Source organism: Oncorhynchus kisutch, linkage group LG12 (genome assembly GCF_002021735.2).
Source record: "Oncorhynchus kisutch isolate 150728-3 linkage group LG12, Okis_V2, whole genome shotgun sequence".
Classification (NCBI taxonomy): Eukaryota; Metazoa; Chordata; class Actinopteri; order Salmoniformes; family Salmonidae; genus Oncorhynchus; species Oncorhynchus kisutch.
In genome coordinates this window covers 26,934,736-26,959,604 of record NC_034185.2, presented here as the reverse complement: position 1 = coordinate 26,959,604, position 24,869 = coordinate 26,934,736, and the positions used below count along the sequence as shown (strand labels likewise).

The 24,869-nt window shown below is 40.4% G+C and overlaps 1 protein-coding gene across 2 annotated transcripts in view; it reads left to right on the top strand.

Moving 5' to 3' along the window:
- Nucleotides 1-20,018, top strand: part of opn5 (opsin 5) — a 37,819-nt gene extending 17,801 nt beyond the window's left edge. Inside the window, exons 2-7 of one of the 2 annotated variants that reach the window (XM_020495963.2) lie at nt 2,687-2,839; nt 7,387-7,506; nt 14,088-14,258; nt 14,435-14,769; nt 14,972-15,216; nt 15,545-20,018. In XM_020495963.2, the coding sequence (XP_020351552.2) occupies nt 2,707-2,839; nt 7,387-7,506; nt 14,088-14,258; nt 14,435-14,769; nt 14,972-15,216; nt 15,545-15,701 (1,161 nt within the window). In that variant the 5' untranslated portion in view covers nt 2,687-2,706 and the 3' untranslated portion in view covers nt 15,702-20,018. Of the gene's footprint in view, nt 1-2,686; nt 2,840-7,386; nt 7,507-14,087; nt 14,259-14,434; nt 14,770-14,971; nt 15,217-15,422 lie in introns of both variants that reach the window. The other variant, XM_031837249.1, reaches the window with a different exon arrangement.
- The last annotated feature ends 4,851 nt before the right edge of the window (nt 20,019-24,869 follow it).

Genomic DNA, 24,869 nt, shown 5'->3' with positions numbered 1-24,869 from the left:
CCAGTCCCTGCTGATGACAAGCATACCCATAAAATGATGCTGCCACCACATTATTTGACTTAGGCTATACGCTTTGGGCTACAGATGAAAAAAGGTATGATGAACTTCACAGGGTGGTGAAAGTGCACGGTATGAGTTTGATGCTTCTTTCCAATAAAATGTCAAGGATCTTATTCTGGTGACATGATGATCGATGCTTGGTTGCCATTTGACAAATAAAAATGAATCTAGCTCTTTTGTCCATAATAATATCATCATGTAGGTTATACCTGCATATATATCTGGCTAGAGTGAATGTGCCAAGACTAGAGTGGGCACATTCACTATATAATATAAAACAGTTATTTTTGTGACAAAACCATAAGTAGAGTTGAAAATGAGAAGGTAACCCATTTAACTTGTCATTTTTATTCGGTGTATGGCAATTTACTGTAAAAGCTTGTTTTATGTGCACTACCTCATCACGCACAGCCTTTCATCCACGATATCTCCATTTGATGAAAACACATCTCTGGTGAGAAAATGTGCATGTTGTTTTTGTGCGGATTTTAGAATATTCAAATGAAAATATGTAACCAATTGGATGGGAACTTAGCTTAATGACTCCCGAGCAAATTTACTGAGCTTGAGCAATTTTAACAAAAACAATGGATAAATGTTTCCCTAACAGTTGGCCAAAGTTGTTGGAATCATATTCAAAATGATTCACAGCTGTAATGGCTGCTGAAGGTGCTTCCACCTAGCATTGTCTCTGGGGTGTGAACACATGCAATAATACATGTCATTTTTGGGGGTGGGAAAATGTTATAGACATCGTTTTTACTTTTAAAATGTGGAGTCGGTTGTGTAGATCGGTAGGTGAAAAATCCAATCAATTCCCCTTTGAGATTTAATTTGAAGGCAGATAAATGTGAAGGCTGTGCAAGGCGTGTGTAGACTTTCAATTAGCTAGGCTAACTGTTTATGTTGGATGTGGTGCAGTGGTTCTGCAGCAAGGCTCTGGATCTAGAGCTAGTTTATGGGGTCTGTTAAGATGCTGGTGAGCTTGGATGTTTATGTAGGTGGCACAGATGAATGATGATTATGGTGATGAAGATAGAGAAAGAGTTGTTGTTGTTGATGATGATGATGTTGATGAAGATAATGATCGATTTGATGTAACAAATGTGAAGAAAAACCATGTTGTTGACAGGTCAGGGTCAAGCCATCAATCTTGTGCCAGGGGTAATTGTTTGCCAACTATTCTTCTCTTTTGAACATTAGCCTGGAGTAAGAATATGTTTCATGCTCCAAAATCTGTCATTGCTGTCCAATTGTATGTCCGTGTCAAAGAAGTTTCATATAGAATGGCCATAGCAAAACATAATTGTGTATTGTTGCAACAATTAAGGTTGTGTCCAATGGTTTGCTGACATGTTTTTATGGACTGCTCCTGACAGTTCCATACTCCACTTTGCAACAACAACAACTACTGAACACCTCTACAATGGAAAGCAATTACTAAATTACTATGAAACAACATGTTGTTGATACCAGAGTAGCTACAGGTTTATTACACAGGTATAAGACTAACTTATTCTGTAGTCTGTTGGCGAGGCTAACTTGCACATCAACAGCAATATAATGATATCTGTCTCCTGTTGTGTCTCTCAGTTTAGAATGTCAGTCTGAACTCTTTGGAATCAAAGGTGATGTCAGAGCTGGAACAGAGCTGGCCCTTACAGGCCACTGCATGCTGAAGAACCTACTATTCAGCGGAAAGACATTTCGCAAAAGTATTATAGTGTTTGATTGTGTGTGTGTGTGTGTGTGTGTGTGCGTGCTTGTTTGTGTGTGTGATTAAACTTGAACTCTTGTGGACTCATGAATCCCATGCAGCAGTCCCCGTATGACCACCAGAAAATGGAGGTTCTGTTTTCACAAATTACTGTGTTTGTGTGCGTGCATGAGTGTGTGATTTGGTGTCTGATTTGGGGGTGTTTGTGTGTCCAGTTTCTGCATTTGAACTCAAAAACAGTGTAACTAAAACACTAAAGAACATTTTTATAATCAGATTTTGATGTTAATTTAGTCTCTGGCTAAAGTTATGTGCTTCTTAGTTTAGATTGAATTTCCAAGAAAGGGTCAGTCTAACCCTTGCTGCTGTTGTGTCGCTTGATTGCACTTTCTAGAAAACAGGTGACAGAAACAAACCTACCTGTCCAGTCTCTCCAGGATTCTGCAATTCTGAGTTCACAATTTCTTTTGTTGCAAAATCAACAATTTCCTGCATATGAGAGGAGACTGGTGGGATGAGCTATAGGAGGACGGGCTCAATGTAATGGCTGGAATGGAATTAATGTAATGGAGTCAAACATGTGGTTTTCCACGAGGGCTCGCAAATTTGACCAGTCACTGCGCTATTTCCACATAAAACAGTCAAACCCATCACTGCAGTATAAAAATAGGGCTCACAATTTCAACCTGTCCCCGCACGTTTACCGCATAATGTGGTTCAGTCAAGCCACATGGCAACTAACTTTTACCCTTGTCAGCACATTTTTGCAACAAATTGCCATGCAAAATGTCAGAATTGCTGCAAAATCCTGGAGATCTGAAAGTATGTGTCACCAATACAAATGTATTTCTGACTGTTTCAGTGTGGACACATTGTATTGAACATGTTCATTTTGCTTTGGCTGCCCAGTAAGCGGTTGACACCTAAGCATGGCTCTTACGGGGAATGAGACCTCAGCTCGCCCCGGTTATGCCCCCCATTATCTCCTGGAGGGTGATCCATTTGCCTCCAAGCTGTCCAAGGAGGCCGACATCGTGGCTGCCTTCTACATCTGCATCATAGGTAAGTGTCAATAAAGTACAGAGAGGTACACTGCATAGGGAAGTAGATTCATCAATACACTCCCTCATATCCTCTGCTCCACCATCTCTCTTGAGGCATAGCCTAACCATTCTTCAATGTAAGGAGAAATTCTGATTCGATTACGTTTGCATTCAGTTCTGATTCATCAAGGTTGTCCATTGAAGTATTCAAAATGTATTTGAAAAGGGTTTTGAATAGAAGGTCAATAACTCATCCCATACTGTAAAATATGGTGGTGGATCTTTGATGTTATGAGGCTATTTTGCTTCCACTGGTCCTGGGAACTTTGTTAAGATCAGTTGAACAATCATGAACTTTACCAAGGACCAGGACATTTCAGCCAAAACCTGGTTGTCTCTCCCAGGAGGCTGAAACTTGGCCGCAAATAGATCTTCCAGCAGGACAATAACCCCAAGCACACATCAAAATCCATTAAAAAAAAGTATTAATTGACCACAAAATCAACACTTTGCAATGGTCATCTCAGTCTCTGGACTTGAACCCCATTGAAAACCTGTGGTTTGAATTGAGGAGGCCAGTCTATAAACACAGATGAAGCACATCAAGGATCTGGAGGAATGGTCTAAGATCCCTCCCAATATGTTCTCCAATCTCATAAAACATTTTAGGAAAAGTCTCAGTGTAGTTATCCTCTCAAGGGGAGGTTGCTGGAGCATTTAAAACGGGGGATCCAATCATCTTACACTTATTTTTTATTTTTATTACTTGTTAAACAAGTTCTCTTTCTCTGAGCAATAAAATAATATATATTTTCAATCCTTTTGAGCATACAATACAGCTCACTATTTATTTTAGAGTATTTTTTGCTCATCTTTATCAAGGGTGTCAATAACGATGAATCCCACTGTACATCCTACTTTGAAAATGCAGCTCTGCATCGACATTTTAATGTCGACATGATCATAACCCCCAGAATAGCTTTAGGGATGAAACATGTGAATTCAAGGAAGTTCCATCTCTTTTGTCCTCATGTTGGGGTTTTCTGCTGTACAGTGCCTTGCGAAAGTATTCATCCCCCTTGGCGTTTTTCCTATTTTGTTGGATTTCAACCTGTAATTTAAAGGGATTTTTATTTGGACATGTAATGGACATGCATAAAATAGTCCAAATTGGTGAAGTGAAATGAAAAAAAATTACTTATTAAAAAAATTATACAAAATAAAAAACGGAAAAGTGGTGCATGCATACATATTCACCCCCTTTGCTATAAAGCCCCTAAATAAGATCTGGTGCAACCAATGACCTTCAGAAGTGACATGATTAGTTAAATAAAGTCCACCTGTGTGCAATCTAAGTGTCACATGATCTGTCACATGATCTCAGTGTATATATATATATACACCTGTTCTGAAAGGCCCCAGTCTGCAACACCACTAAGCAAGCGGCACCATGAAGACCAAGGAGCTCTCCAAACAGGTCAGGGACAAAGTTGTGAAGAAGTAAAGATCAGGGTTGGGTTATAAAATAATATCAGAAACTTTGAACATCCCACGGAGCACCATTAAATTCAATATTTAAAAGATGGAAAAAATATGGCACCACAACAAACCTGCCACGGGAGGGCCGCCCACCAAAACTCACGGACCAGGCAAGGAGGACATTAATCAGAGAGGCAACAAAGAGACCAAACATATCCCTGAAGAAACTGCAAAGCTCCACAGCGGAGATTGGAGTATATGTCCATAGGACCACTTTAAGCCGTACACTCCACAGAGCTGGGCTTTACAGAAGAGTGGCCAGAAAAAAATAAGCAAACACTTTTGGTGTTCCCCAAAAGGCATGTGGGAGACTCCCCAAACATATGGAAGAAGGTACTCTGGTCAGATGAGACAAAAATGTAGCTTTTTGGCCATCAAGGAAAACGCTATGTCTGGTGCAAACCCAACACCTCTCATCACCTCGAACACCATCCACACAGTGAAGCATGGTAATGGCAGCATCATGCTGTGGGGATGTTTTTCATTGTCAGGGACTTGGAAACTGGTCAGAATTGAAGGAATGATGGATGGCGCTAAATACAGAGAAATTCTTGAGGGAGATTTGAGACTGGGATGGAGGTTCACCTTCCAGCAGAACAATGACCCTAAGCATACTGCTAAAGCAACACTCAAGTGGTTCAAGGAAAAACATTTAGATGTCTTGGAATGGCCTGGTCAAACCCAGACATCAATTCAATTGAGAATCTGTGGTATGACTTAAAGATTGCTGTACACCAGCGGAACCCATCCAACTTGAAGGAGCTGGAGCAGTTTTGCCTTGAAGAATGGGAAAAAATCCCAGTGGCTAGATGTGGCAAGCTTATAGAGACGTACCACAAGAGACTTGCAGCTGTAATTACTTCAAAATGTGGCTCCCAAAATGGGGGTGAATAGTAATAGTTTCACAATAAAACATATTTTGCATCTTCAAAATGGTAGGCATGTTGTGTAAATCAAATGATACAAAACCCCCAAAATCCATTTTAATTCCAGATTGTAAGGCAACAAAATATGAAAAAATGCCAAGGAGGGTGAATACTTTTGCAAGCCACTGTACATGCCGTTGTGTATCCATGACTGAACTGTGCATTTAGGGTGACTCAAATCAAGTGAGTGAATAAACACAAGAATATATTGATTTATAGAAAGATACAGTTATGCAATCTCTGTCCCTGTGCTATGCTCACCTTCGTACAGTAGTACAACATTGGGGTAACTCAGGATTTATTTTCCGGTCTGTCAGATTATCTGTTTCTCTACTTGAGGCTGTGTACCTGTCACTAATATTTTCTTGTTATTTAATCTCGCCACAACTGTGTGTGTTCAGATTGTTTTTCATAGCAACTCAGTATTTTCTATTTTACACTGTGCTGAGCCATTTGCAAGCCATGTAATGCCCTGTTTAGTCTAACTAACGTCCTGACCCAACAAACCAATGGTGGTGAAGATGTCTCACGCGGGGGTCTCATTGCATTTTGATGCTGCTATTCAGTGAGATATATGGATACTGTGGTGTCTGTCTATTAATTGATTCATGTCCTTTTTGAGAGGACACACTCTATAGGTTACCAAATGAATTTAGGCATTGTTTTCAATGAACTCTGCAAATCTTCCAACTATTCACTTTTTTTTTACAACTGCAACCAGTTTGATGCCAAAACATTGACAACAAATACATATTAACATTGTAAAATAAATCAAACATATAGAGAGAGGATAGTTGATGCTGAGACAAATGGTATTCACTAAGATGATGGTTTATATTTTGGCTATTTTTTTCTTCATCTTATTCAATTATTGTATATTTTTGACATGTGACAAGGCCACACATAGGGTCAGAGATACTCAAAGTACTCAAAAGTGCCACTAAATGTTTTGTCTTTTTTATGTTGTTACCGCTGGGATTTTTTCGAGCAACCTTATGGTTACGGGCCCAACACTCTAACCACTAGGCTACCTACCACCCTAAAATATATACATACATCTATTTGAAATCGAATAAGAATTGGATTTTACTCCAAGATGTTCAGTCCAGATCCTATGCCCACCTTCATCACTGAAAAAACGAACAAACTGGAACCTCATTTGATATTTTTTTCTAATCTGTTTATCATATGATAGAAGTTAAATGAAAGAGATATTTCATTGATCTTTTCTTTGAATTTCTCTCAATAAATTGCTTTGTGTGTGAAACAGGGTCATTCAGCTGATGCAGTCCAGAGTGAATGGGAGAATGAGACACATTCACTAGAGAATGAGCACTAGAGATTCTGCTCTTCATACCGTATGCACTCATATCACATAGAATAGAGCAGAGGATACGGCCTGTCTACCACTGATTCCAGTCCAGTAAGGTGACAGGGACCATGGAGGAAGGTTAAGCTGTTATCAGCACACTGACGTTGTTATTGACAAATAAATACATGGTTGTGAAGGACAGATGAGCAACAACAAAGAGCATCAATGGGAATACAAATAAGTTGTCATGTGTAATTGGAGTCCATTCGATGTGTTGTCACATGTAATTAGCACAACTTGTGTCACACACATAGTGAGTGTGTAGACATGAGTCAAAGCAGAGGTCATAGAGATGACAAATGATTTATTCCTTTCTTTTGTGCATGGAAATCAATTACTTAAAAGCATATTGATAATTTCAGACTGAGGGTGGATGTCAAAAACCTTTGTTTTCTTGTGAAAGTAGACAGTAGTCAAAAAGTGTTTGATCAACCCAAACATGCATGTACACTGCCTTTACCCACAACCCACCTGTCTTTTTTAACTTAACAGTAGGGCATGCATCATTATCATGTATCAAGGCTCTAGAGATAAACACACACAGGGCAAAATCTCACGTATTAATAGGGATAGTATTACAACATTATAATTAAACCAATTAAACCTTATAATTAAACCAATTATGCCATAGGCCTAAGTATGTAAATGAACCAACTTGTAGGTACACCCTGTCATGTTGCATTTTTACAACTTGTCATGTATTCCTCTTGTCCTCTGTTTTCTCTGCAGGGATCCTGTCTGCCACAGGAAATGGCTATGTTATATACATGACCATCAAACGCAAGACAAAGCTAAGGCCGCCTGAGCTCATGACAGTTAACTTAGCCATCTTTGACTTTGGCATATCAGGTAAACCATTCCGCAGGCTTTTCATAAAGTATGTCCATTCACAGTGTGTCTCTGCACAGAACATTGTACGGTGGATTAGTCCCGTGTATTCTGTGTATTTAAATTCAGAACAGCATGTATATGAACAATGTTAGCGCGGCATTAACATTCTCGGCTGTACATCCTGACACATGGGAATGGTTGTCATGGTTGGAAGAAGATGAAGTGGTGGAATATAATGACAACAAAGAAAGATATAGAGAGAGAGAACCACAGAGTTGTTTTAAAATCATAGACATCATAAAACTGACACCATTGTTTGAAGTCTCATCATCTGATCCCAGGTCTGTCCACAACTAATATCCCAGTATCTCTCTGTCTGAATCACCATTGTTGAACTATATTACATTGATATTTCATTGTTGGGTGTGGAGTGCCTAATTACACTCCTGTCTCTCTTTCAGAACAATTGATGCATGTTCCATCAATTCCTTGGAAATTAATATTTAAGTAACAGGCCAATATTTCTCTCAATCATTTACCTTTTTAGGCATGTTTGATAACTCAATACTAGAGAATGCTAAATTGTGGCTAAACCTGAAATTGGTCCGTTATCGCCACCCTATGGATATTAGAGGAACAGCATCACGTTAACGCCAAAGTTACTCTACATTGCCTGTTGATCACAATACATCGATAAACTAGGCCTTTGATGTACAAGAGATTTAGTTCCATTGCAAACAGTCGTCTTAGTTTAGAAATGTAGTTTCAAAAATAACATTTATTGTGAATATTTTAGCACCTCAATAAGTCCTAGCTGTGACCCAGCCAGCAGCAGAATTCACAACAGTGTGTCGCTCTGTCTCAGAACAAGTTCTGGCCAGCTCTCTGTGCCTCATACAACCACAGGATTCTCACTTGTTTATCTGTGTCTGGGCCAACTACGTCCCTCTGTATGAGACGTTCGTATTGCTCTCTAGGATTAGAACCATTGTCCACAGAAGACAACAGGCATGATCTATTTGTGTCTGCCAGATTTGCATTTTGGGAATATCAGAGGTCCAGAATGTTCCATAATTACCTAGAATGGCCCAGAAGGTCCAGAATGGTTGAAAGTCCATTTTGTTTGGTAGTCGTTTTAACCTGATACTGTAGAAATCATGAACTGAAACAAAGAGTCTATTGCTAACTATGAGAGTTGGTAGAGAGTACAGCTTTACTTGCTGGACCTCTGTGGTGTCAGACTGGTGCAGTGAGGATGTCTCCTCACACAATGATGGGAACGATATAGGGCACTGGGAAACACTATTTATGATCACCTCTTCTGTCACATGCTTTGCCTCAGGATTGTTAATATACTGCATCTGTTTCAAGCAGACCACCATAATCCCTGTGCCCAAGAACACTAAGGCAACCTGCCCAAATGACTACAGACCCATAGCACTTATGTCCTTAGCCATGAAGTGCTTTGAAAGGCTGGTAATGGCTCACATTAACACCATTATCCCAGAAATCCTGGACCCACTCCAATTTGCATACAGTCCAAACAGATCCACAAATGATGCAATCTATATTGCACTCCACACTGCCCTTTCCCACCTGAACAAAAGGAACACCTACATGAGAATGCTATTAATTGACTACAGCTCAGGGTTCAACACCATAATACCCTCAAAGCTCATCACTAAGCTAAGGATCCTGGGACTAAACTCCTCCCTCCTGGACTTCCTAACGGGCCACCCCCAGGTGGTGAGGGTAGGTAGCAACACATCCGCCATGCTGATCCTCAACACTGGAGCCCCTCAGGGGTGCGTGCTCAGTCCCCTCCTGTACTCTCTGTTCAACCACGACTGCGTGGCCAGGCACAACTCCAACACCATCATTAAGTTTGCTGATGACACAACTGATCACCGACAACGACGAGACAGCCTATAGGGAAGAGGTCAGAGACCTGGCCGGGTGGTGCCAAAATAACAACCTATGCCTCAACGTAATCAAGACAATGCAGATGGTTGTGGACTACAGGAAAAGGAGGACCGAACACGCCCCATTCTCATTGACGAGGCTGTAGTGGAGCAGGTGGCGAGCTTCAAGTTCCTTGGTGTCCACATCACCAACAAACTAGAATGGTCCAAACACACCAAGACAGTCGTGAAGAGGGCACGACAAAGCCTATTACCCCTCAGGATACTAAAGATTTGTCATGGGTCCTCAGATCCTCAAATGGTTCGACAGCTGCAACATCGAGAGCATCCTGACTGGTTGCATCATTGCCTGGTACGGCAACTGCTCGGCCTCCGACTGAAAGGCACTACAGAGGGTAGTGTGTACAGCCCAGTACATCACTGGGGCTAAGCTGTCTGCCATCCAGGACCTCAACACCAGGCGGTGTCAGAGGAAGGACCTAAACATTTCCAAAGACCCCAGCCACCCCAGTCATAGACTGTTCTCTCTACTACTGCATGACAAGCGATACTGGAGCGCCAAGTCTAGGACCAAAAGCCTTCTCAACAGCTTTTACCCCTAAGCCATAATACTCCTGAACAGGTAATCAAATGGCTACCTGGACTATTGGCATTGTCCCACCTCCCAACCCCTCTTTGACATTGCTGCTACTCTCTGTTTATCATATATGTATAGTCACTTTAACAATACATTCATGTACATACTACCTCAATTAGCCCGACTAATCGGTGCACCCGCACATTGGCTACCCGGACTATCTACATTGTGTCCCGCCACCCACCACCAGCTAGCTCCTCTTTTACACTACTGCCATTCTCTGTTTATCATATATGCATAGTTACTTTAACCATACCTACACATACCTACAGTTGAAGTCGGAAGTTTACGTACACTTAGGTTGGAGTCATTAAAACTAGTTTTTCAACAACTCAAAAATGTCTTGTTAACAATCCTTCATTTTGGCAAGTCGGTTAGAACATCTACTTTGCGCATGACACAAGTAATTTTTCCAACAATTGTTTACAGATAGATTATTTCACTCATAATTCACTGTATCAGAATTCCATTGGGTCAGAAGTTTGCATACACTAAGTTGACTGTGACTTTAAACAGCTTGGAAAATTCCAGAAAAGGATGTCATGGCTTTAGAAGCTTCTGATAGGCTAATTAACATAATTTGAGACAATTGGAGGTGTACCTGTGGATGTATTTCAAGGCCTACCTTCAAACTCAGTGCCTCTTTGCTTAACATCATGGCAAAATCAAAAAAATTCAGACAAGACCTCAGGGAAAAAATGGTAGACCTCCACAAGTCTGGTTCATCCTTGGAAACAATTTCGAAACGCCCGAAGGTACCACGTTCATCTGTACAAACAATAGTATGCAAGTATTAACACCATGGGACCGCACAGCCGCCATACCGCTCAGAAAGGAGATGCGTTCTGTCTCCTAGAGATTAATGTACTTTGGTGCGAAAAGTGCAAATCAATCCCAGAACAACAGCAAAAGGACCTTGTGAAGATGCTGGAGGAAACAGGTACAAACGTGTCTATATCCAAAGCAAAACGAGTCCTATATCAACATAACCTGAAAGGCCGCTCAGCAAGGAAGAAGCCACTGCTCCAAAACCGCCATAAAAAAAGCCAGACTATGGTTTGCAACTGAACATGGGGACAAAGATTGTACTTTTGGAGAAATGTCCTCTGGTCTGATGAAACAAAAATGGAACTGTTTGGCCATAATGACCATCGTTATGTTTGGAAGAGAAAGGGGAGGCTTGCAAACTGAAAAACACCATCCCAACCGTGAAGCTCGGGGGTGGCAGCATCATGATGTGGGGGTGCTTTGCTGCAGGAAGGACTGGTGCACTTCACAAAATAGATGGCATCTTGCGGATGGAAAATTATGTGGATATATTGAAGCAACATCTCAAGACATCAGTCAGGAAGTTGAAGCTTGGTCGCAAATGGGTCTTCCAAATGGACAGTGACCCCAAGCATACTTCCAAAGTTGTGGCAATATGGCTTAAGGACAACAAAGTCAAGGTATTGGAGTGGACATCACAAAGCCCTGACCTAAATCCCATAGAAAATTTGGGGGCATAACTGAAAAAGCTTGTGCGAGCAAGAAGGCCTACAAACCTGATTCAGTCACACCAGCTCTGTCAGGAGAAATGGGCCAAAATTCACCCAACTTATTGTGGGAAGCTTGTGGAAGGCTACCCGCAACGTTTGACCCAAGTTAAGCAATTTAAAGGCAATGCTATCAAATACTAATTGAGGGTATGTAAACTTCTGACCCACTGGGAATGTGATGAAAGAAATAAAAGCTGAAATAAATCATCCTCTCTTCTATTATTCTGACAATTCACATTCTTAAAATTAAGTGGTGATCCTAACTGACCTAAGACAGGGTCTTTACTATGATTAAATGTCAGGAATTGTGGAAAACTGAGTTTAAATGTAGTTGGCTAAGGTGTATGTAAACTTCCAACTTCAACCGTACTACTACAATTTGCCCGACTAACCGGTGCCTGTATATAGCCTCGCTACTGTATATAGCCTCGCTACTGTATATAGCCTCGCTACTTTTATAGCCTCGCTACTGTATATAGCCTCGCTACTGTATATAGCCTCGCTACTGTATATAGCCTCGCTACTGTATATAGCCTCGCTACTGTTTATAGCCTCGCTACTGTATATAGCCTCGCTACTGTTATTTTTCACTCTTTTTACTGTTGTTTTAATTTGTTTACTTATCTATTGTTCACCTAATACCTATTTTTTACTTAAAAGTTGCACTGTTGGTTAGGGCCTGTAAGCATTTCACTGTTGTATTCGGCACACGTGACAAATAACCTTTGATTTGATTTGATCATTGAGGGATCTGAAAAAAACAGCACTTGTTTTCTGTGAAGTGGATGAAGACGATGGTTTTCACTGTGATTCTCATACATTCTCATGACTACTACATTACTGTACATGCATACTATACAGTACCAGTCAAATTTTGGACACACCTGCTCATTCAAGGGTATTTCTTTATTCTATTTTCTACATTGTAGAATAATACTGAAGACATTAAGACTGAAATAAAACATATGGAATCATGTAGTATCCAAAAAGGTGTTAAACAAAACTAAAATATATTTAAAATGTGATATTCTTCAAAGTAGTCACTCATTGCCTTGATGACAGCTTTGCACAGTCTTGGCATTCTCTCAACCAGCTTCATCAGGTAGTCACTTGGAATGCATTTCAATTAGCAGGTTTGCCTTGTTAAATGTTAATTTGTGGAATTTCTTTCTTCTTCATGCATTTGAGCCAATCAGTTGTGTTGTGACATGGTAGGGTTGTTATACAGAAGCTAGCTTTGTTTGGTAAAAGACCAAGTCCTTATTATGGCAAGAACAGCTCAAATAAGCAAAAAGAAATGGCAGCCCATCATTACTTTACGACATGAAAGTCAGTTAATCTCGAAAATGTCAAGAACTTTGAAAGTTTCTTCAAGTGCAGTTGCAAAAACCATCAAGTGCTATGATGAGACTGGCTCTCACGAGGACCACCACAGGAAAGGAAGACCCAGAGTTGCAGAAGATAAGTTAATTGGAGTTACCAGCCCAAATAAATGCTTCACAGAGTTCAAGTAACTGACACATCTCAACATCAACTGTTCAGAGGAGACTGGGTGAATCAGGCCTTCATGGTCGGATTTCTGCAAAGAAACCACTAGTAAAGGACACCAATAAGAAGAAGAGACTTGCTTGGGCCAAGAAACAAGAGCAATGGACATTAGACTGGTGGAAATCTGTCCTTTGATCTGATGAATCCAAATGTGAGATTTTGGGTTCCAACCGCCGTGTCTTTGTGAGACGCAGAGTAGTTGAACGATGATCTCTGCATGTGTGGTTCACACCGTGAAGCATCGAGGAGAAGGTGTGATGGTGTGGGGGTGCTTTGCTGGTGACACTGTCTGTGATTTATTTAGAGTTCAAGGCACACTTCACCAGCATGGCTACCACAGCATTCTGCAGCGATACGCCATTCCATCTAGTTTGCGCTTAGTGGGAGTACAATTTGTTTTTCAATAGAACAATGACCCAAGACACACCGTGTAAGGGCTATTTGACCAAGAAGGAGATGGAGTGCTGCATCAGATGACCTGGCCTCCACAATCACCCGACCTCAACCCATTTGAGATGGTTTGGGATGAGTTGGACCACAGATTGAATGAAAAGCAGCCAACAAGTGCTCAGCATATGTGGAAACCCCCTCAAGACTGTTGGATGGCATTCCAGGTGAAGCTGGTTGAGATAATGCCAAGAGTGTGCAAAGCTGCCATCAAGGCAAAGGGTGGCTAATTTGAAGAATCTTAAACATAAAATATATTTTGATTTGTTTAACACTTTTTTGGTTACTACATGATTCCATATGTGTTATTTCATCGCTTTGATGTCTCACTATTATTCTACAAAGAAATAATAGTGTATTATTTCTACAAAGAAAATAGTAAAAATAAAGAAAAACCCTTAAATGAATAGGTGTGTTCAAACTTTTGACTGGTACTGTACATTCCCATGTCTTTACAGCACACAGTGATCATCTGAGGTGGTAACGTCTCTGTGTTTCCTCTTGAAGTCACAGGGAAACCGTTCTTTGTGGCGTCCAGTTTCTCCCACCGCTGGCTGTTTGGTTGGGAGGGCTGTCGTTTCTATGGTTGGGCTGGCTTCTTCTTCGGTGTTGGCAGCCTCATCACCATGACCGTAGTTAGCCTAGACCGATACCTCAAGATCTGTCATCTCAGATACGGTACAGTGGGCTATGCTCTCAGTTTGTGTTAGATTTACTGTAACACAAGACCTTTATTAGAATGAATAATTAGCACTTTTGAGTGATCTGTGATATCTGAACAGTTTGAATAAACACTTTATTGTGATAATGAACCAATAAATGATCAATCCCTCTGCCCAAAATTCTGCCCACAGGTACTTGGCTGATGAGGCACCATGCCTTCCTGTGTCTGGTGTTTGTCTGGCTCTACGCAGGATTCTGGGCCACCATGCCCCTGGTGGGCTGGGGCAGCTACGCACCAGAGCCATTTGGCACCTCCTGTACCCTGGACTGGTGGCTGGCCCAGACCTCCGTGGCGGGCCAGAGCTTCGTCATGGCCATCCTCTTCTTCTGCCTTATCTTCCCCACCGGCATCATCGTCTTCTCCTATGTTATGATAATCTTCAAGGTCAACTCCTCAGCTAAAGAGATCTCCCACTTTGACACCAGGAACAAGAACAGCCATAGCCTGGAGATGAAACTGACCAAGGTGTGTGTGTGTGTGTGTGTGTGTGTGTGTGTGTGTGTGTGTGTGTGTGTGTGTGTGTGTGTGTGTATATATATATATATATATATATATATATATATATATATATATATATATATATATATATAGACACGGAACCTTACCTCAGAGATGCTTTTACTATTGTGGAACAGACCTGTGATGTGGTTCTACTTGTGTCCTCCAGGTGGCGATGTTGATCTGTGCTGGTTTCTTGATAGCGTGGATCCCGTATGCAGTGGTCTCAGTGGTGTCTGCGTTTGGCGAGCCCGACTCAGTGCCTATCTCTGTCTCTGTGATCCCCACTCTGCTGGCTAAGTCCTCTGCCATGTACAACCCCATTATCTACCAAGTTATTAACCTGAAACGCTCCTGTGCAAAATCCTCCTGTTTCCAAGTCCTGAAGAAGTGTAGACATTTTAAAAAGTCAAGGTATTATTACTTTCTCTTCTACTTTCTATTCCTCTGAACAGATTGTAGATCAACAGTTAAAACTGCATAGTTTACGTTTATTTTGTTTCACTGGTTACTAGTTTGAGGTTAAACTGCATAGTTTAACATGTATCTTGTTTAACAGGTTACTAGATCAAGAGTTAAAACTGCATAGTTTAACTTTTCTCTCGTTGTATCTCCCATAGGATTTACACCATTTCTGGCTCACTTAAAGACAGACCAGCCGTAAAAGAGTCTCACAGTGAAATGTGAGAAAAGGACAGTGATTCTCTTCTGTGAAATGACTCTTGGTTTTTCCCCTCACCAGTCCAATCACAACCCTGCTATCAACTGCTAAGACATGGACCACCGCTCACCACCCAGACCTACGCAACCCAGCCTTGCTGTATCTATGTTCCTGCTCCAAACAGCTCTCTGTACTCTCCTACTTCATGTCCCTCTCTGTGTTTACAGCTCAAGGCTGACGCCAAGATGGTTTTTTTTTACACTTTGTACAGATTATTTTGTATTGTGTACTCGTGCACCTGTGACTTGCATAGTTTGAAGACATTTAAACCTTTATGTGCACCTGTAAGATCTAAAGCGCTGTTCAGAAAGAGGTATGATATACTCTAAAGAGAGCTGGAGGGACTGTGGTGTTGGCGTTTAGCGTTGTCCCCTGCTTCAGGCAGGTCTGACTGTAGCAGCACTTTTCATCAACGATCAAAGTCATCATATGATTCTTACTGTCCCTCTATGCATGTTCACAGATGCCGTTGACATCACGAAACAAAATACAATTTTAGATCATACACAAACTGCACGGTCCACTGCTCCATAGCAGCCAGTGGATGAAGTGGTTGGACCAAATAATGAAGGAAAACAGCACAACAAAGTCTGTTAAAGTAGTGGCTATGTCTTACAGGACTATGTTCCTGTCATTGTTAACCATTTTGTATGCACTGATGTCAGTCTTAGTTGAGATCAATGTTGGTAGTAAAGGTTTAACCCATTCAAAGTGAAGTATATTCACACACAAGTAGTCAGAAATCCTTCACTAACAACAGTTACCAAAAATGTACACACAGCACCTTAGCTGGAGTCCTTAATGGGGAAATTGCCACGTCCGTTTGCGATATTAAAAACACAAAGAAGTTACTGCAAACCATAAACACTGTTTCTTTAATCTCTCAGACATCATTGCAAATGCAATAGAATAGCTAAATATGTACTGCAATTGTTTTTACCGCGTTGGCCGACGCTCCTAACTCCCACTTTGTCAACAAAACAAATATACCTAAGAGCCGCAATGAACAGGCTTCACAGGATCAGTTGGATAGCAACCCAATGAAATGACGTTGAACCAACATGGAATAGACATTGAATTGATGTCTGTGACCAGTAGGAAAACAAGCAGGCTAGCATGTTGGAACTATTTCACATTGTCTAATGCAGGCGAACCAAGTCCACTAGATCAATAGTTATTGCTCTAGTATCCTGTGGTGCCATTGGTGCCAATGACATCTATAGTCCCACCAACTGGCCTGGTGCAGCCATTTAAAGTTGCAGGGACTTTATATAGAGCCCCACAGTGGAGGTGCCATAATACCCATAAAACCTACAGGGAAATGGTTTCAATCGTTTTCCCACCATTCACTACACAAAACAGCCCTTATTTGAAGTGTTTCTAAAAATCCCCTATTGGAAAAATGAATGGTGGAAAAATGTTTGGAACCATTTCCCTGTTTGACCGCTAGGTTTTATGGGTATTATGACTTATACTGTGGTATTCTATTCACAAAGCTTCTAAGAACACATACATAATGTTTACATACAAAATTGTATGGCCCCATGTTCATCGGTTCAGTTCCTATAGCCTCTAGTGGTGTAGCGTGGCTGACTTTGAATGCAGAAAGTAATCATTCTCAAATTCATTACAGGTTAATTAATTGAGTGTATATACCAAATCTGGAGTCAATCTGATTCATGAGAATAAGATTTGTAAAATATTTGAAGCATTAGCATCTGTACGAACATGCATCTATATGTACTGTGCGTACATATTTGAATGCAGCAACATTTCAAAACCATTAACATTAAAGACTGATGTAATGAGTCTAAATACAAAATCTGGAGTAATTGTGAGATATAGTTCACAAGGAGAAAACAATTGCAGATCATTTTGAGCATTAGTGTTACATACGCAAAGAATTTGTTAATAGTTTCCTTGTTTTTGGAGATAGCAATTCCAAATTCTGTCAAGGTATATCTTAGGGGAGATGACACATTTGAAGTTTATAGGCCACTGTGGAGTGGATTTACAATGGTTTAAATGGACACATGAAATCAGATTTTTGTACATTCCAGATTTTCTGTCATTTGGTCCTATGGTTCATCAGCAGAAGATAAAAATATATATTTTTAGCATATTACCATATGTGCTAAACTGCATCTACTGGTATAGTGTGGCCATCTTTGAAAGAGTTCAAATACCACATTTTGGAGTAAATCTGACTTTTAGTCCATGAGAAGAAGATTTTTTATGATTATTTTAAGCATTAGCTTTACGTAGTCAAAAAAGTGAACTGTTCATAGTTTTGATATTGTTTAAGATATCAATGCCAAATTTAACATGGTTCATCATGGTAATGTATTTGATGAGTATAAAAGTTTCAAGTTGATAGGCCATTGTGAAGGGGATTTACAAGCGGTTTAAATGGACATTTAAAATCTGATTTCCTGATTATCAATAACTCAGCCATCTCCTAACCAATCCCTTAGCCTTCCTCAAACTACGTTAAGCGATGTACCGTGGGCCTACATACCGAAGTTGGTGTTATTTGGTTCATGAGAATACGTTTTCAAAGGTTTTCCAAAATGTCTAAGATGGTGGAAAATCTATGGATGTCATGGGTCCTTGAGGCAAATTTGTTCAGCATGAGAAAAGACACGTCATTCCAAGGTTTCTCTAGATCAAACAAGGTGGAGGTAATGAGGGTTTAAGTGGGACTGCTTATAACAGCGCCATCTATAGGCCATCAGAACCATTATTTTTGACCAAGTTACTCAAGGCATTTAGTTTCTGTGCACCAAATTAGAAAGAAAATGACCAATCCATGTTTGAGTTATTTGGCCATCTAAAAAAAATATATATATATATCTAAGAATAACGATAGCTTTCACAGCTTTGCTGTGAGCTCCTAATAACAGCGGCCTTGGGCGGACAGTGGCGCTGTTTCCCCTACTGTGTCTTTAACTCACATTGAGACAGGCTACAAGGCAACTTCTGAGAGTGTTCTCTTAGTCTACTCAAGAGCTGGAACTCTGATTAAAGTGTTTACATGTTCTAATAAATCGAAAGATTGCTCAGAAGTCAGAGTGTTTTAATCAGTTTATGCTTACTTCAATTATGGCCTTACGCCAATTAAGATAAGCAGAGTAAGGTGTTTACATGATAATGCCTTACTCTGTCTACTGCCGTAATCAGTTTAATATCACATTCATTAGTGTGCATATAAACATCCTAATTTAATCATTCACAATAATGTTTATCAAAAGTATTTTACATGATACTGTGTGCGTGTGTGTATGGGGTCCAGGCATATGCAAGAAAATAATTATCTTATTGGTTATTATAAAATGTCATACTGTCAATTTTTGCATTTTGAACTGTTCATCTCCACTCTAACTGAGATGGTCAGCATTCACCACACTGTAAAAACACAAGTACGGCTGTGTTGGGATGTCCTGTCAAGGCCTGAAACATCCACAGACAGTGGGTGATAGCGGTTGATGTGTTGATAGGACCAGGTCTCACTGACCTCTTCAGAACAATGGAAAGGCAGAAGGATCAACACACCTGCACTCAGCCCAAGGGCCAAACATTGGCAAGAGGCATCAACAATGTTTATTTGATAGTATTTATTCAAACGCAATATCTCCTCTCTTAGTGTCTTAGTAGAGTTGTGTTTTTGTTGTTTGTATTCTTTTCCGTTTGTATTCTTTCAGTGTTTTGCTGATAATCTGATTTATTTGTTTATTATTTTATTATGTTAAATTTTGAATGATAGTATTAGGAAAGTTGAGTGATGTCACGTTCTATAATGTTAAGTAATTTTCTTAAATGTTTGAGATGTTAATCTGTAAAAAAAATACATGTCAACCAAGAGGTTCATATTGATGTCAAAGAGGTAATACGTGTATTTGCATATTTCTCATAGAGTGAACTGTAATGCTTACCTGTTATCACATCTTGTTAACGCACAAAAATGATGAATGAGGAAGGAGATAGCTAACATGTCGTTATTTGATCTCAGGTATAGGTCCATTTCTTTCCTTAGTGGGCTCTCTGTCCGTCTCCACTTCACAGTATTAGTCTCGTCATTTTATATGCCTCTGTTTTAATGAGGATGCCCTACTGTACTTCAACAGGGTTTGATTGTGTCTCAGGAAAGAAGGCTCTAATTCATTGTATTTTCCAAACAAAATATTTGAAATTATTTGAATGTTTTATCATGAAGAACATGGTCTGAAGCAGCAAGGATAGTGGTCCAGGAGGAATATGTAACATTGCTTATTGTCATACTCTTTGTGTTTCCTATGAGCATGTGTAATATAACTACTTTCATACTACCTGTAGTTTTCATTCAAGTACCATATGTCGCACCTTATACTTCATTCCACATTCTTTATGAGGAATGACTTTTTGTTCCTTTATTTTGTAAAGAAAAGTACAGCATTCGATAGCAAATCTGTTGTGTTGAAAAAAGATAAGTGCAAATAAAGGTGCAGTTATGCACATATATTTAGTTGGTATATATATTTTATTCATTTTTGAAAAGGCAGCCTCATGAGGCATCCTACACCCTCATAAGGAGAGAGTAGAATGGTGCACAAATAATAAATAATCTGGCTCCTATGTAACTGAGTCCCATGACACTTCCACTGTAAAGCATATATATATATACACATATAGCTGCATTTTAACGGAACATTTATGAGGGCACTTAGCGAGACCCAAATGCAGACACAGGAGGCAGATGGTTGGGATCCGATATTTATTATAACAAAAGGGGTAGGCAAAAGGCAGGTCAGGGACAGGCGAGAGTTCATAAACCAGGTCAGAGTCCAAACAGTACCAGGCGATAGGCAGGCTTGAGGTCAGGACAGGCAGGGGTTCAGTGATCAAGTCTGAGTCCAAACAGTACAAGGGCATAGGCACGCTCGAGGTCAGAACTGGCACAGTGGTCAGGCATGCGAATTCGGTGTCAGGACAGGCAAGGGTCAAAACCAGGAGGTCTAGGAAAAAACAGAGACTGGGAAAAAGGAGCTAGGTAAAACTGGTTGACTTTGGAAAACAAGACAAACTGGCACAGAGAGACAGGAAACACAGGGGTAAATACACCAGGGATAATAAGTGACACCTGGAGGGGGTGGAGACAAGCACAAGGGCAGGTGAAACAGGGCGTGACAACATTTCTATGCTTTTGAGCGAGCATGGACCAAACATTTTATTGTTGTATTTAGTGGCTGACAATAGCACTTAACAGTATTTGATTTAATTTGTCCCTTAACTATATTTGATTTAAAGTCTCAAGATCTTGCTGTAGAAATGGATATGCAGTACAAGATTGCAGATGTTCTTCAATTTTAATTTCATGCTTTGGTCTACCATAATCAGATAGTCAACACAATCCATGGAGTTCCTTCTTGTTCATGAGGAGATTAAATCTTTTAATTTCATCATTAGTTAGGAAACATAGCTTTTTGCATCATACCCTTTAAATGCCATGCTTAAATGATCTCTGATGATCTGAGGAGATTGTGACATTAAACGATTGGGTCTCCCCAAATTAACTCTCATCTAAAGTAATTGTGACCTACTGTTATACTTGACCTGCAGACCGGGTCACTATGGGTGAATATGCCCAGAATATGTGATTTTGTGTAGACATTCTATGAATATGAATACAAGGAAGTAGCCAAACTCCTAATATGGCTGTAATGTTGGTCTTTGAGATCCTATTGTTTTGTAAAGCCTATTCCCTGTGGCTCACTGGGGATTTCATCAAGAAATGTACCAATTTAAGATTTTTATTGCAGATTGACTTTGTGAACGTTGATGTGTTAATACTAAGACAATCCCCATATTGTAAAAAATTACACACATTTAATAAAAACCTTTATATTATCAATTCTACTGTGTCTCAGCATTCGGACTCCTCATCATCAATCATCAAATACATTTTATTCTTATAGCACTTATTACAAAGTAATTAGTCATAAATCAACTTAAAAGCCCAAACAAAACCCAAGATAGCAAAAACTGACAACGAAAAACTCCCTTAGTAAGGAATAATTTATCAGGCCCTATAGAGGGAGCCATCCTTCCAGGCTTTGAAGTAACTGAACACAAACACTGCTTTTCACTCTGACTTGATGAGATGCGTTGCCATTCCAATTATTCCAAACTTTTAGATTTCATCATTCAATTCTGCATGGTGGTGTGGAAAAAAACATGTGGTGTTAAATAAAGAAATATATAGTGTTTTGTAGAAACGGCCAAGTGACATTTACCTCCAAATCTCCAGTGCACTGCTACTAGGAATAGCTGGCTCCCCCTCAGCAGCAGACGCCTGCATAAGGACATTACTGGCGGTCGGTGCCATTTAAGATGAGGGAGGAAAAAAACATTTTTCATGAGCATGGCCTTATTTCTATTACAGCATATTGGATGACTGTCATTGATATTCCATTCACCCAGCTCAATGTAACATAGATAGGTTTAGGCTACTACATGATACTGTAATTTTCCCTATATCCCATCATGAGGTTGCTACAACCTAGCCTTCAAATGGAAGAATACATTGTAGGTGCACAGGTCGAGAGCAAAATTAGAGTAAACAAGGTGACAGACAGTGAGTGACACATTCAATACTGACTTGCACACTCTTGCCTGTATCTACCTGATCTAAGGCGTGATCATTAGTCCAACACCTGCAAACAAGAGTTTCTATTGGACAAATTCAGGTATGTTCATCCTAGTTTTGTTCAGTTTGCTTTCGTTTAAGAAACGTTTTTCAACAGAATCGTCAGAATCAACAGCATGATCACTTCGCTCGTTGAAGAATTCCTTCTTGCATCTACGTGTTGTCCTCCTCTCACCTTTTCCATTCACTGGTGGACTTCATTGCACAACACAACAGCTGTCTGTGAACAAGCCGAACCTTCATACCATAACTGCTAACAACTACACACAGCCTACATCGTTGTCCCCATATTAGCTAACGTCATAGTTAACATAGCTACTAGAACTAACACGTTAGTAAACCCACTATAAACACGCAGTACAGTGTACAGCAAGAAGTTTAGCGGTTCCACCGGCGGGACCCGGTGGCAGTAAATGAATAAAAAACAAAAGCTTACCTTGACTTGGAAGAAATCCAGTGTTGGATAGCCATAGCCAGCTAGCTAATATAGCATCCCTCTCTGTTTGAGCCGGGTGTTTGAGTAGGCTAAACTAGCCAGCTGCATTCGCTAGCTAAGTAAGTAAAAGCTTCTCCTTCATTTTATAAGGAATGTATTTGTTCAAAACTGTTCTACTATTGTCTTTCTCTCGCTTTGAGTCAACAACTCATCACATTTTATGCACTGCATTGCTACCTAGCTGGAGCTTATGCTTTCAGTACTAGGTTCATTTTGTTATCCTTGGGTTGATTGGGTGGACAACATGTCAGTTCATGCGACAAGAGTTCTGAAGCTCTGATAGGTTTGAGGACATCCTCCGGAAGTTGTCATAATTACTGTGTTATAGTCTATGGAAATGGGTGAGAACCATGAGCCTCCTAGGTTTTTTATTGAAGTCAATGTACCAAGATTAGGATGGAAGCTAGCAGTCCTCCAGCTACACCATGGCGCTACACTACAGAGTCCTGTTGAGGCTACTGTAGACCTTCATTGCAAAACATTGTGTTTTACTAAATTATTTGGTGATGTGAATATATTTAGTATAATTGTATCTAAAAAGGATAACTTTTTTAATGCTTCACTATTTTTATTTTTATGATATTCACTGAGGAGGATGGTCCTCCCATTTCTCATTTGAGGAGCCTCCACTGCTGGACATGCATTCATTCATTAGCTGTCTCACTGAGACACTTTTGCATTTATTCTGGTCGAGGGATGGAGGGAGGATAAAGGTTGCCATTGCCAGGGCCCTGTGTGAACGCAGAGGGGCACGGCTGTATCAAATCGTGGGATTCATTCAGTTCACTTGAATGTTTGCTACGTTGCGGAAGGGTTTGTACTGAACTAGGTTTTCCCAAAACGTTCTTGAACAGACTTTGCTCCGCAGCGGTGCTGCTTGAAGCAATGAGTGACATATTTAAAGGGCAGCAGTGCATTTTGAACTGCGTTTTTCAACTGGTCGTTCAGTTCAGCACCGCTTCCGTTTTATAATTAGCACAGATGTAGCATAATACATTTTGAAATTGTCATTATTCTCTGTGTAACTGGTGTGAAATGACTAGCTAGTTAGCGGTGCGCGCTAGTAGCATTTCAATCGGTGATGTCATTTACTCTAAGACCTTGAAGTAGCTGTTTCCCTTGCTGTGGCTTTAGTGGAGCGATAGGTAACAATGCTTCAATGTGTTCAGAGGGTCCCTGGTTTGAGCCCAGGTTGGGGCAAGGAGAGGGACAGATGCAATATTGTTAAATTGGTGCCAAGTTGGGCTCTGACCTGTGGAAAAGGAGAAGAAAAAGGTCAAAGGGGGTGACTGTAACCGATGTAAAATGGCTAGGGTAGTTAGCGGTGTGTGCTAGTACGGTTTTAATTGGTGACGTCACTCGCTTTTGTGGAGCAATATGTAATGATGTTTCGAGGGTGACTGTTGTCGATGAGTTCAGAGGGTGCCTGGTTCGAGCTTGGGTTGGGGCAAGGAGAGGGACACAAGCAATACTGTTACATCTGTATGGCTAGATGTGCCGGGGAGATTATTTGCTGTCAGTCTTATTGGTGTAGCAGGGATCTGGTGGCTGATCTGGTTCATTGGAATGCATAAGGGAGAACCTGGGCACTAGTGTTTGTGTGGAGTAGCTCAAATATCGGGTCCTGTCAGTTGATTAATATAATTCTTCTAGCCGTGATCCCCATGTTAATTAAATGTAGAGGGGAATAACATGCTCCAGCGTGGAAAATGATTGAAAAATGGATTGATAATAAACCATTCATTTCCTCTGCACTTCCACTGGCTTAATGGTAAGAGTGTGTGGAATGATTTTGTAAACAAAGATATTGGATAATGAATCTGGCAGGTTTGATTGAACCCCACCTTCACAATTCCATTTGAAATATTATTTAAACTATAGTGCCATTAAATATGAATTCATCCAAGCCCTCATTGTAGCTACACACACAGTGAATGGGAGGCAAACTGAACTGTAGGAGTGCTATGCATTGGGAATTGATTGAAGTTATAAATATTCCCCGCCTTAGGCAATACTAGTTCACATACATCAGAGGTGTGGGCCAACCGCAGTCTGTCATCACATCCTCAGGACGGACAGACTGACAGATGGACGTGTTGGTTTGGGACCGCACATGGAACAAACTAGGACACAGAGACTCCGGGGTTTGTTTGAGTGAATGTGTGTGT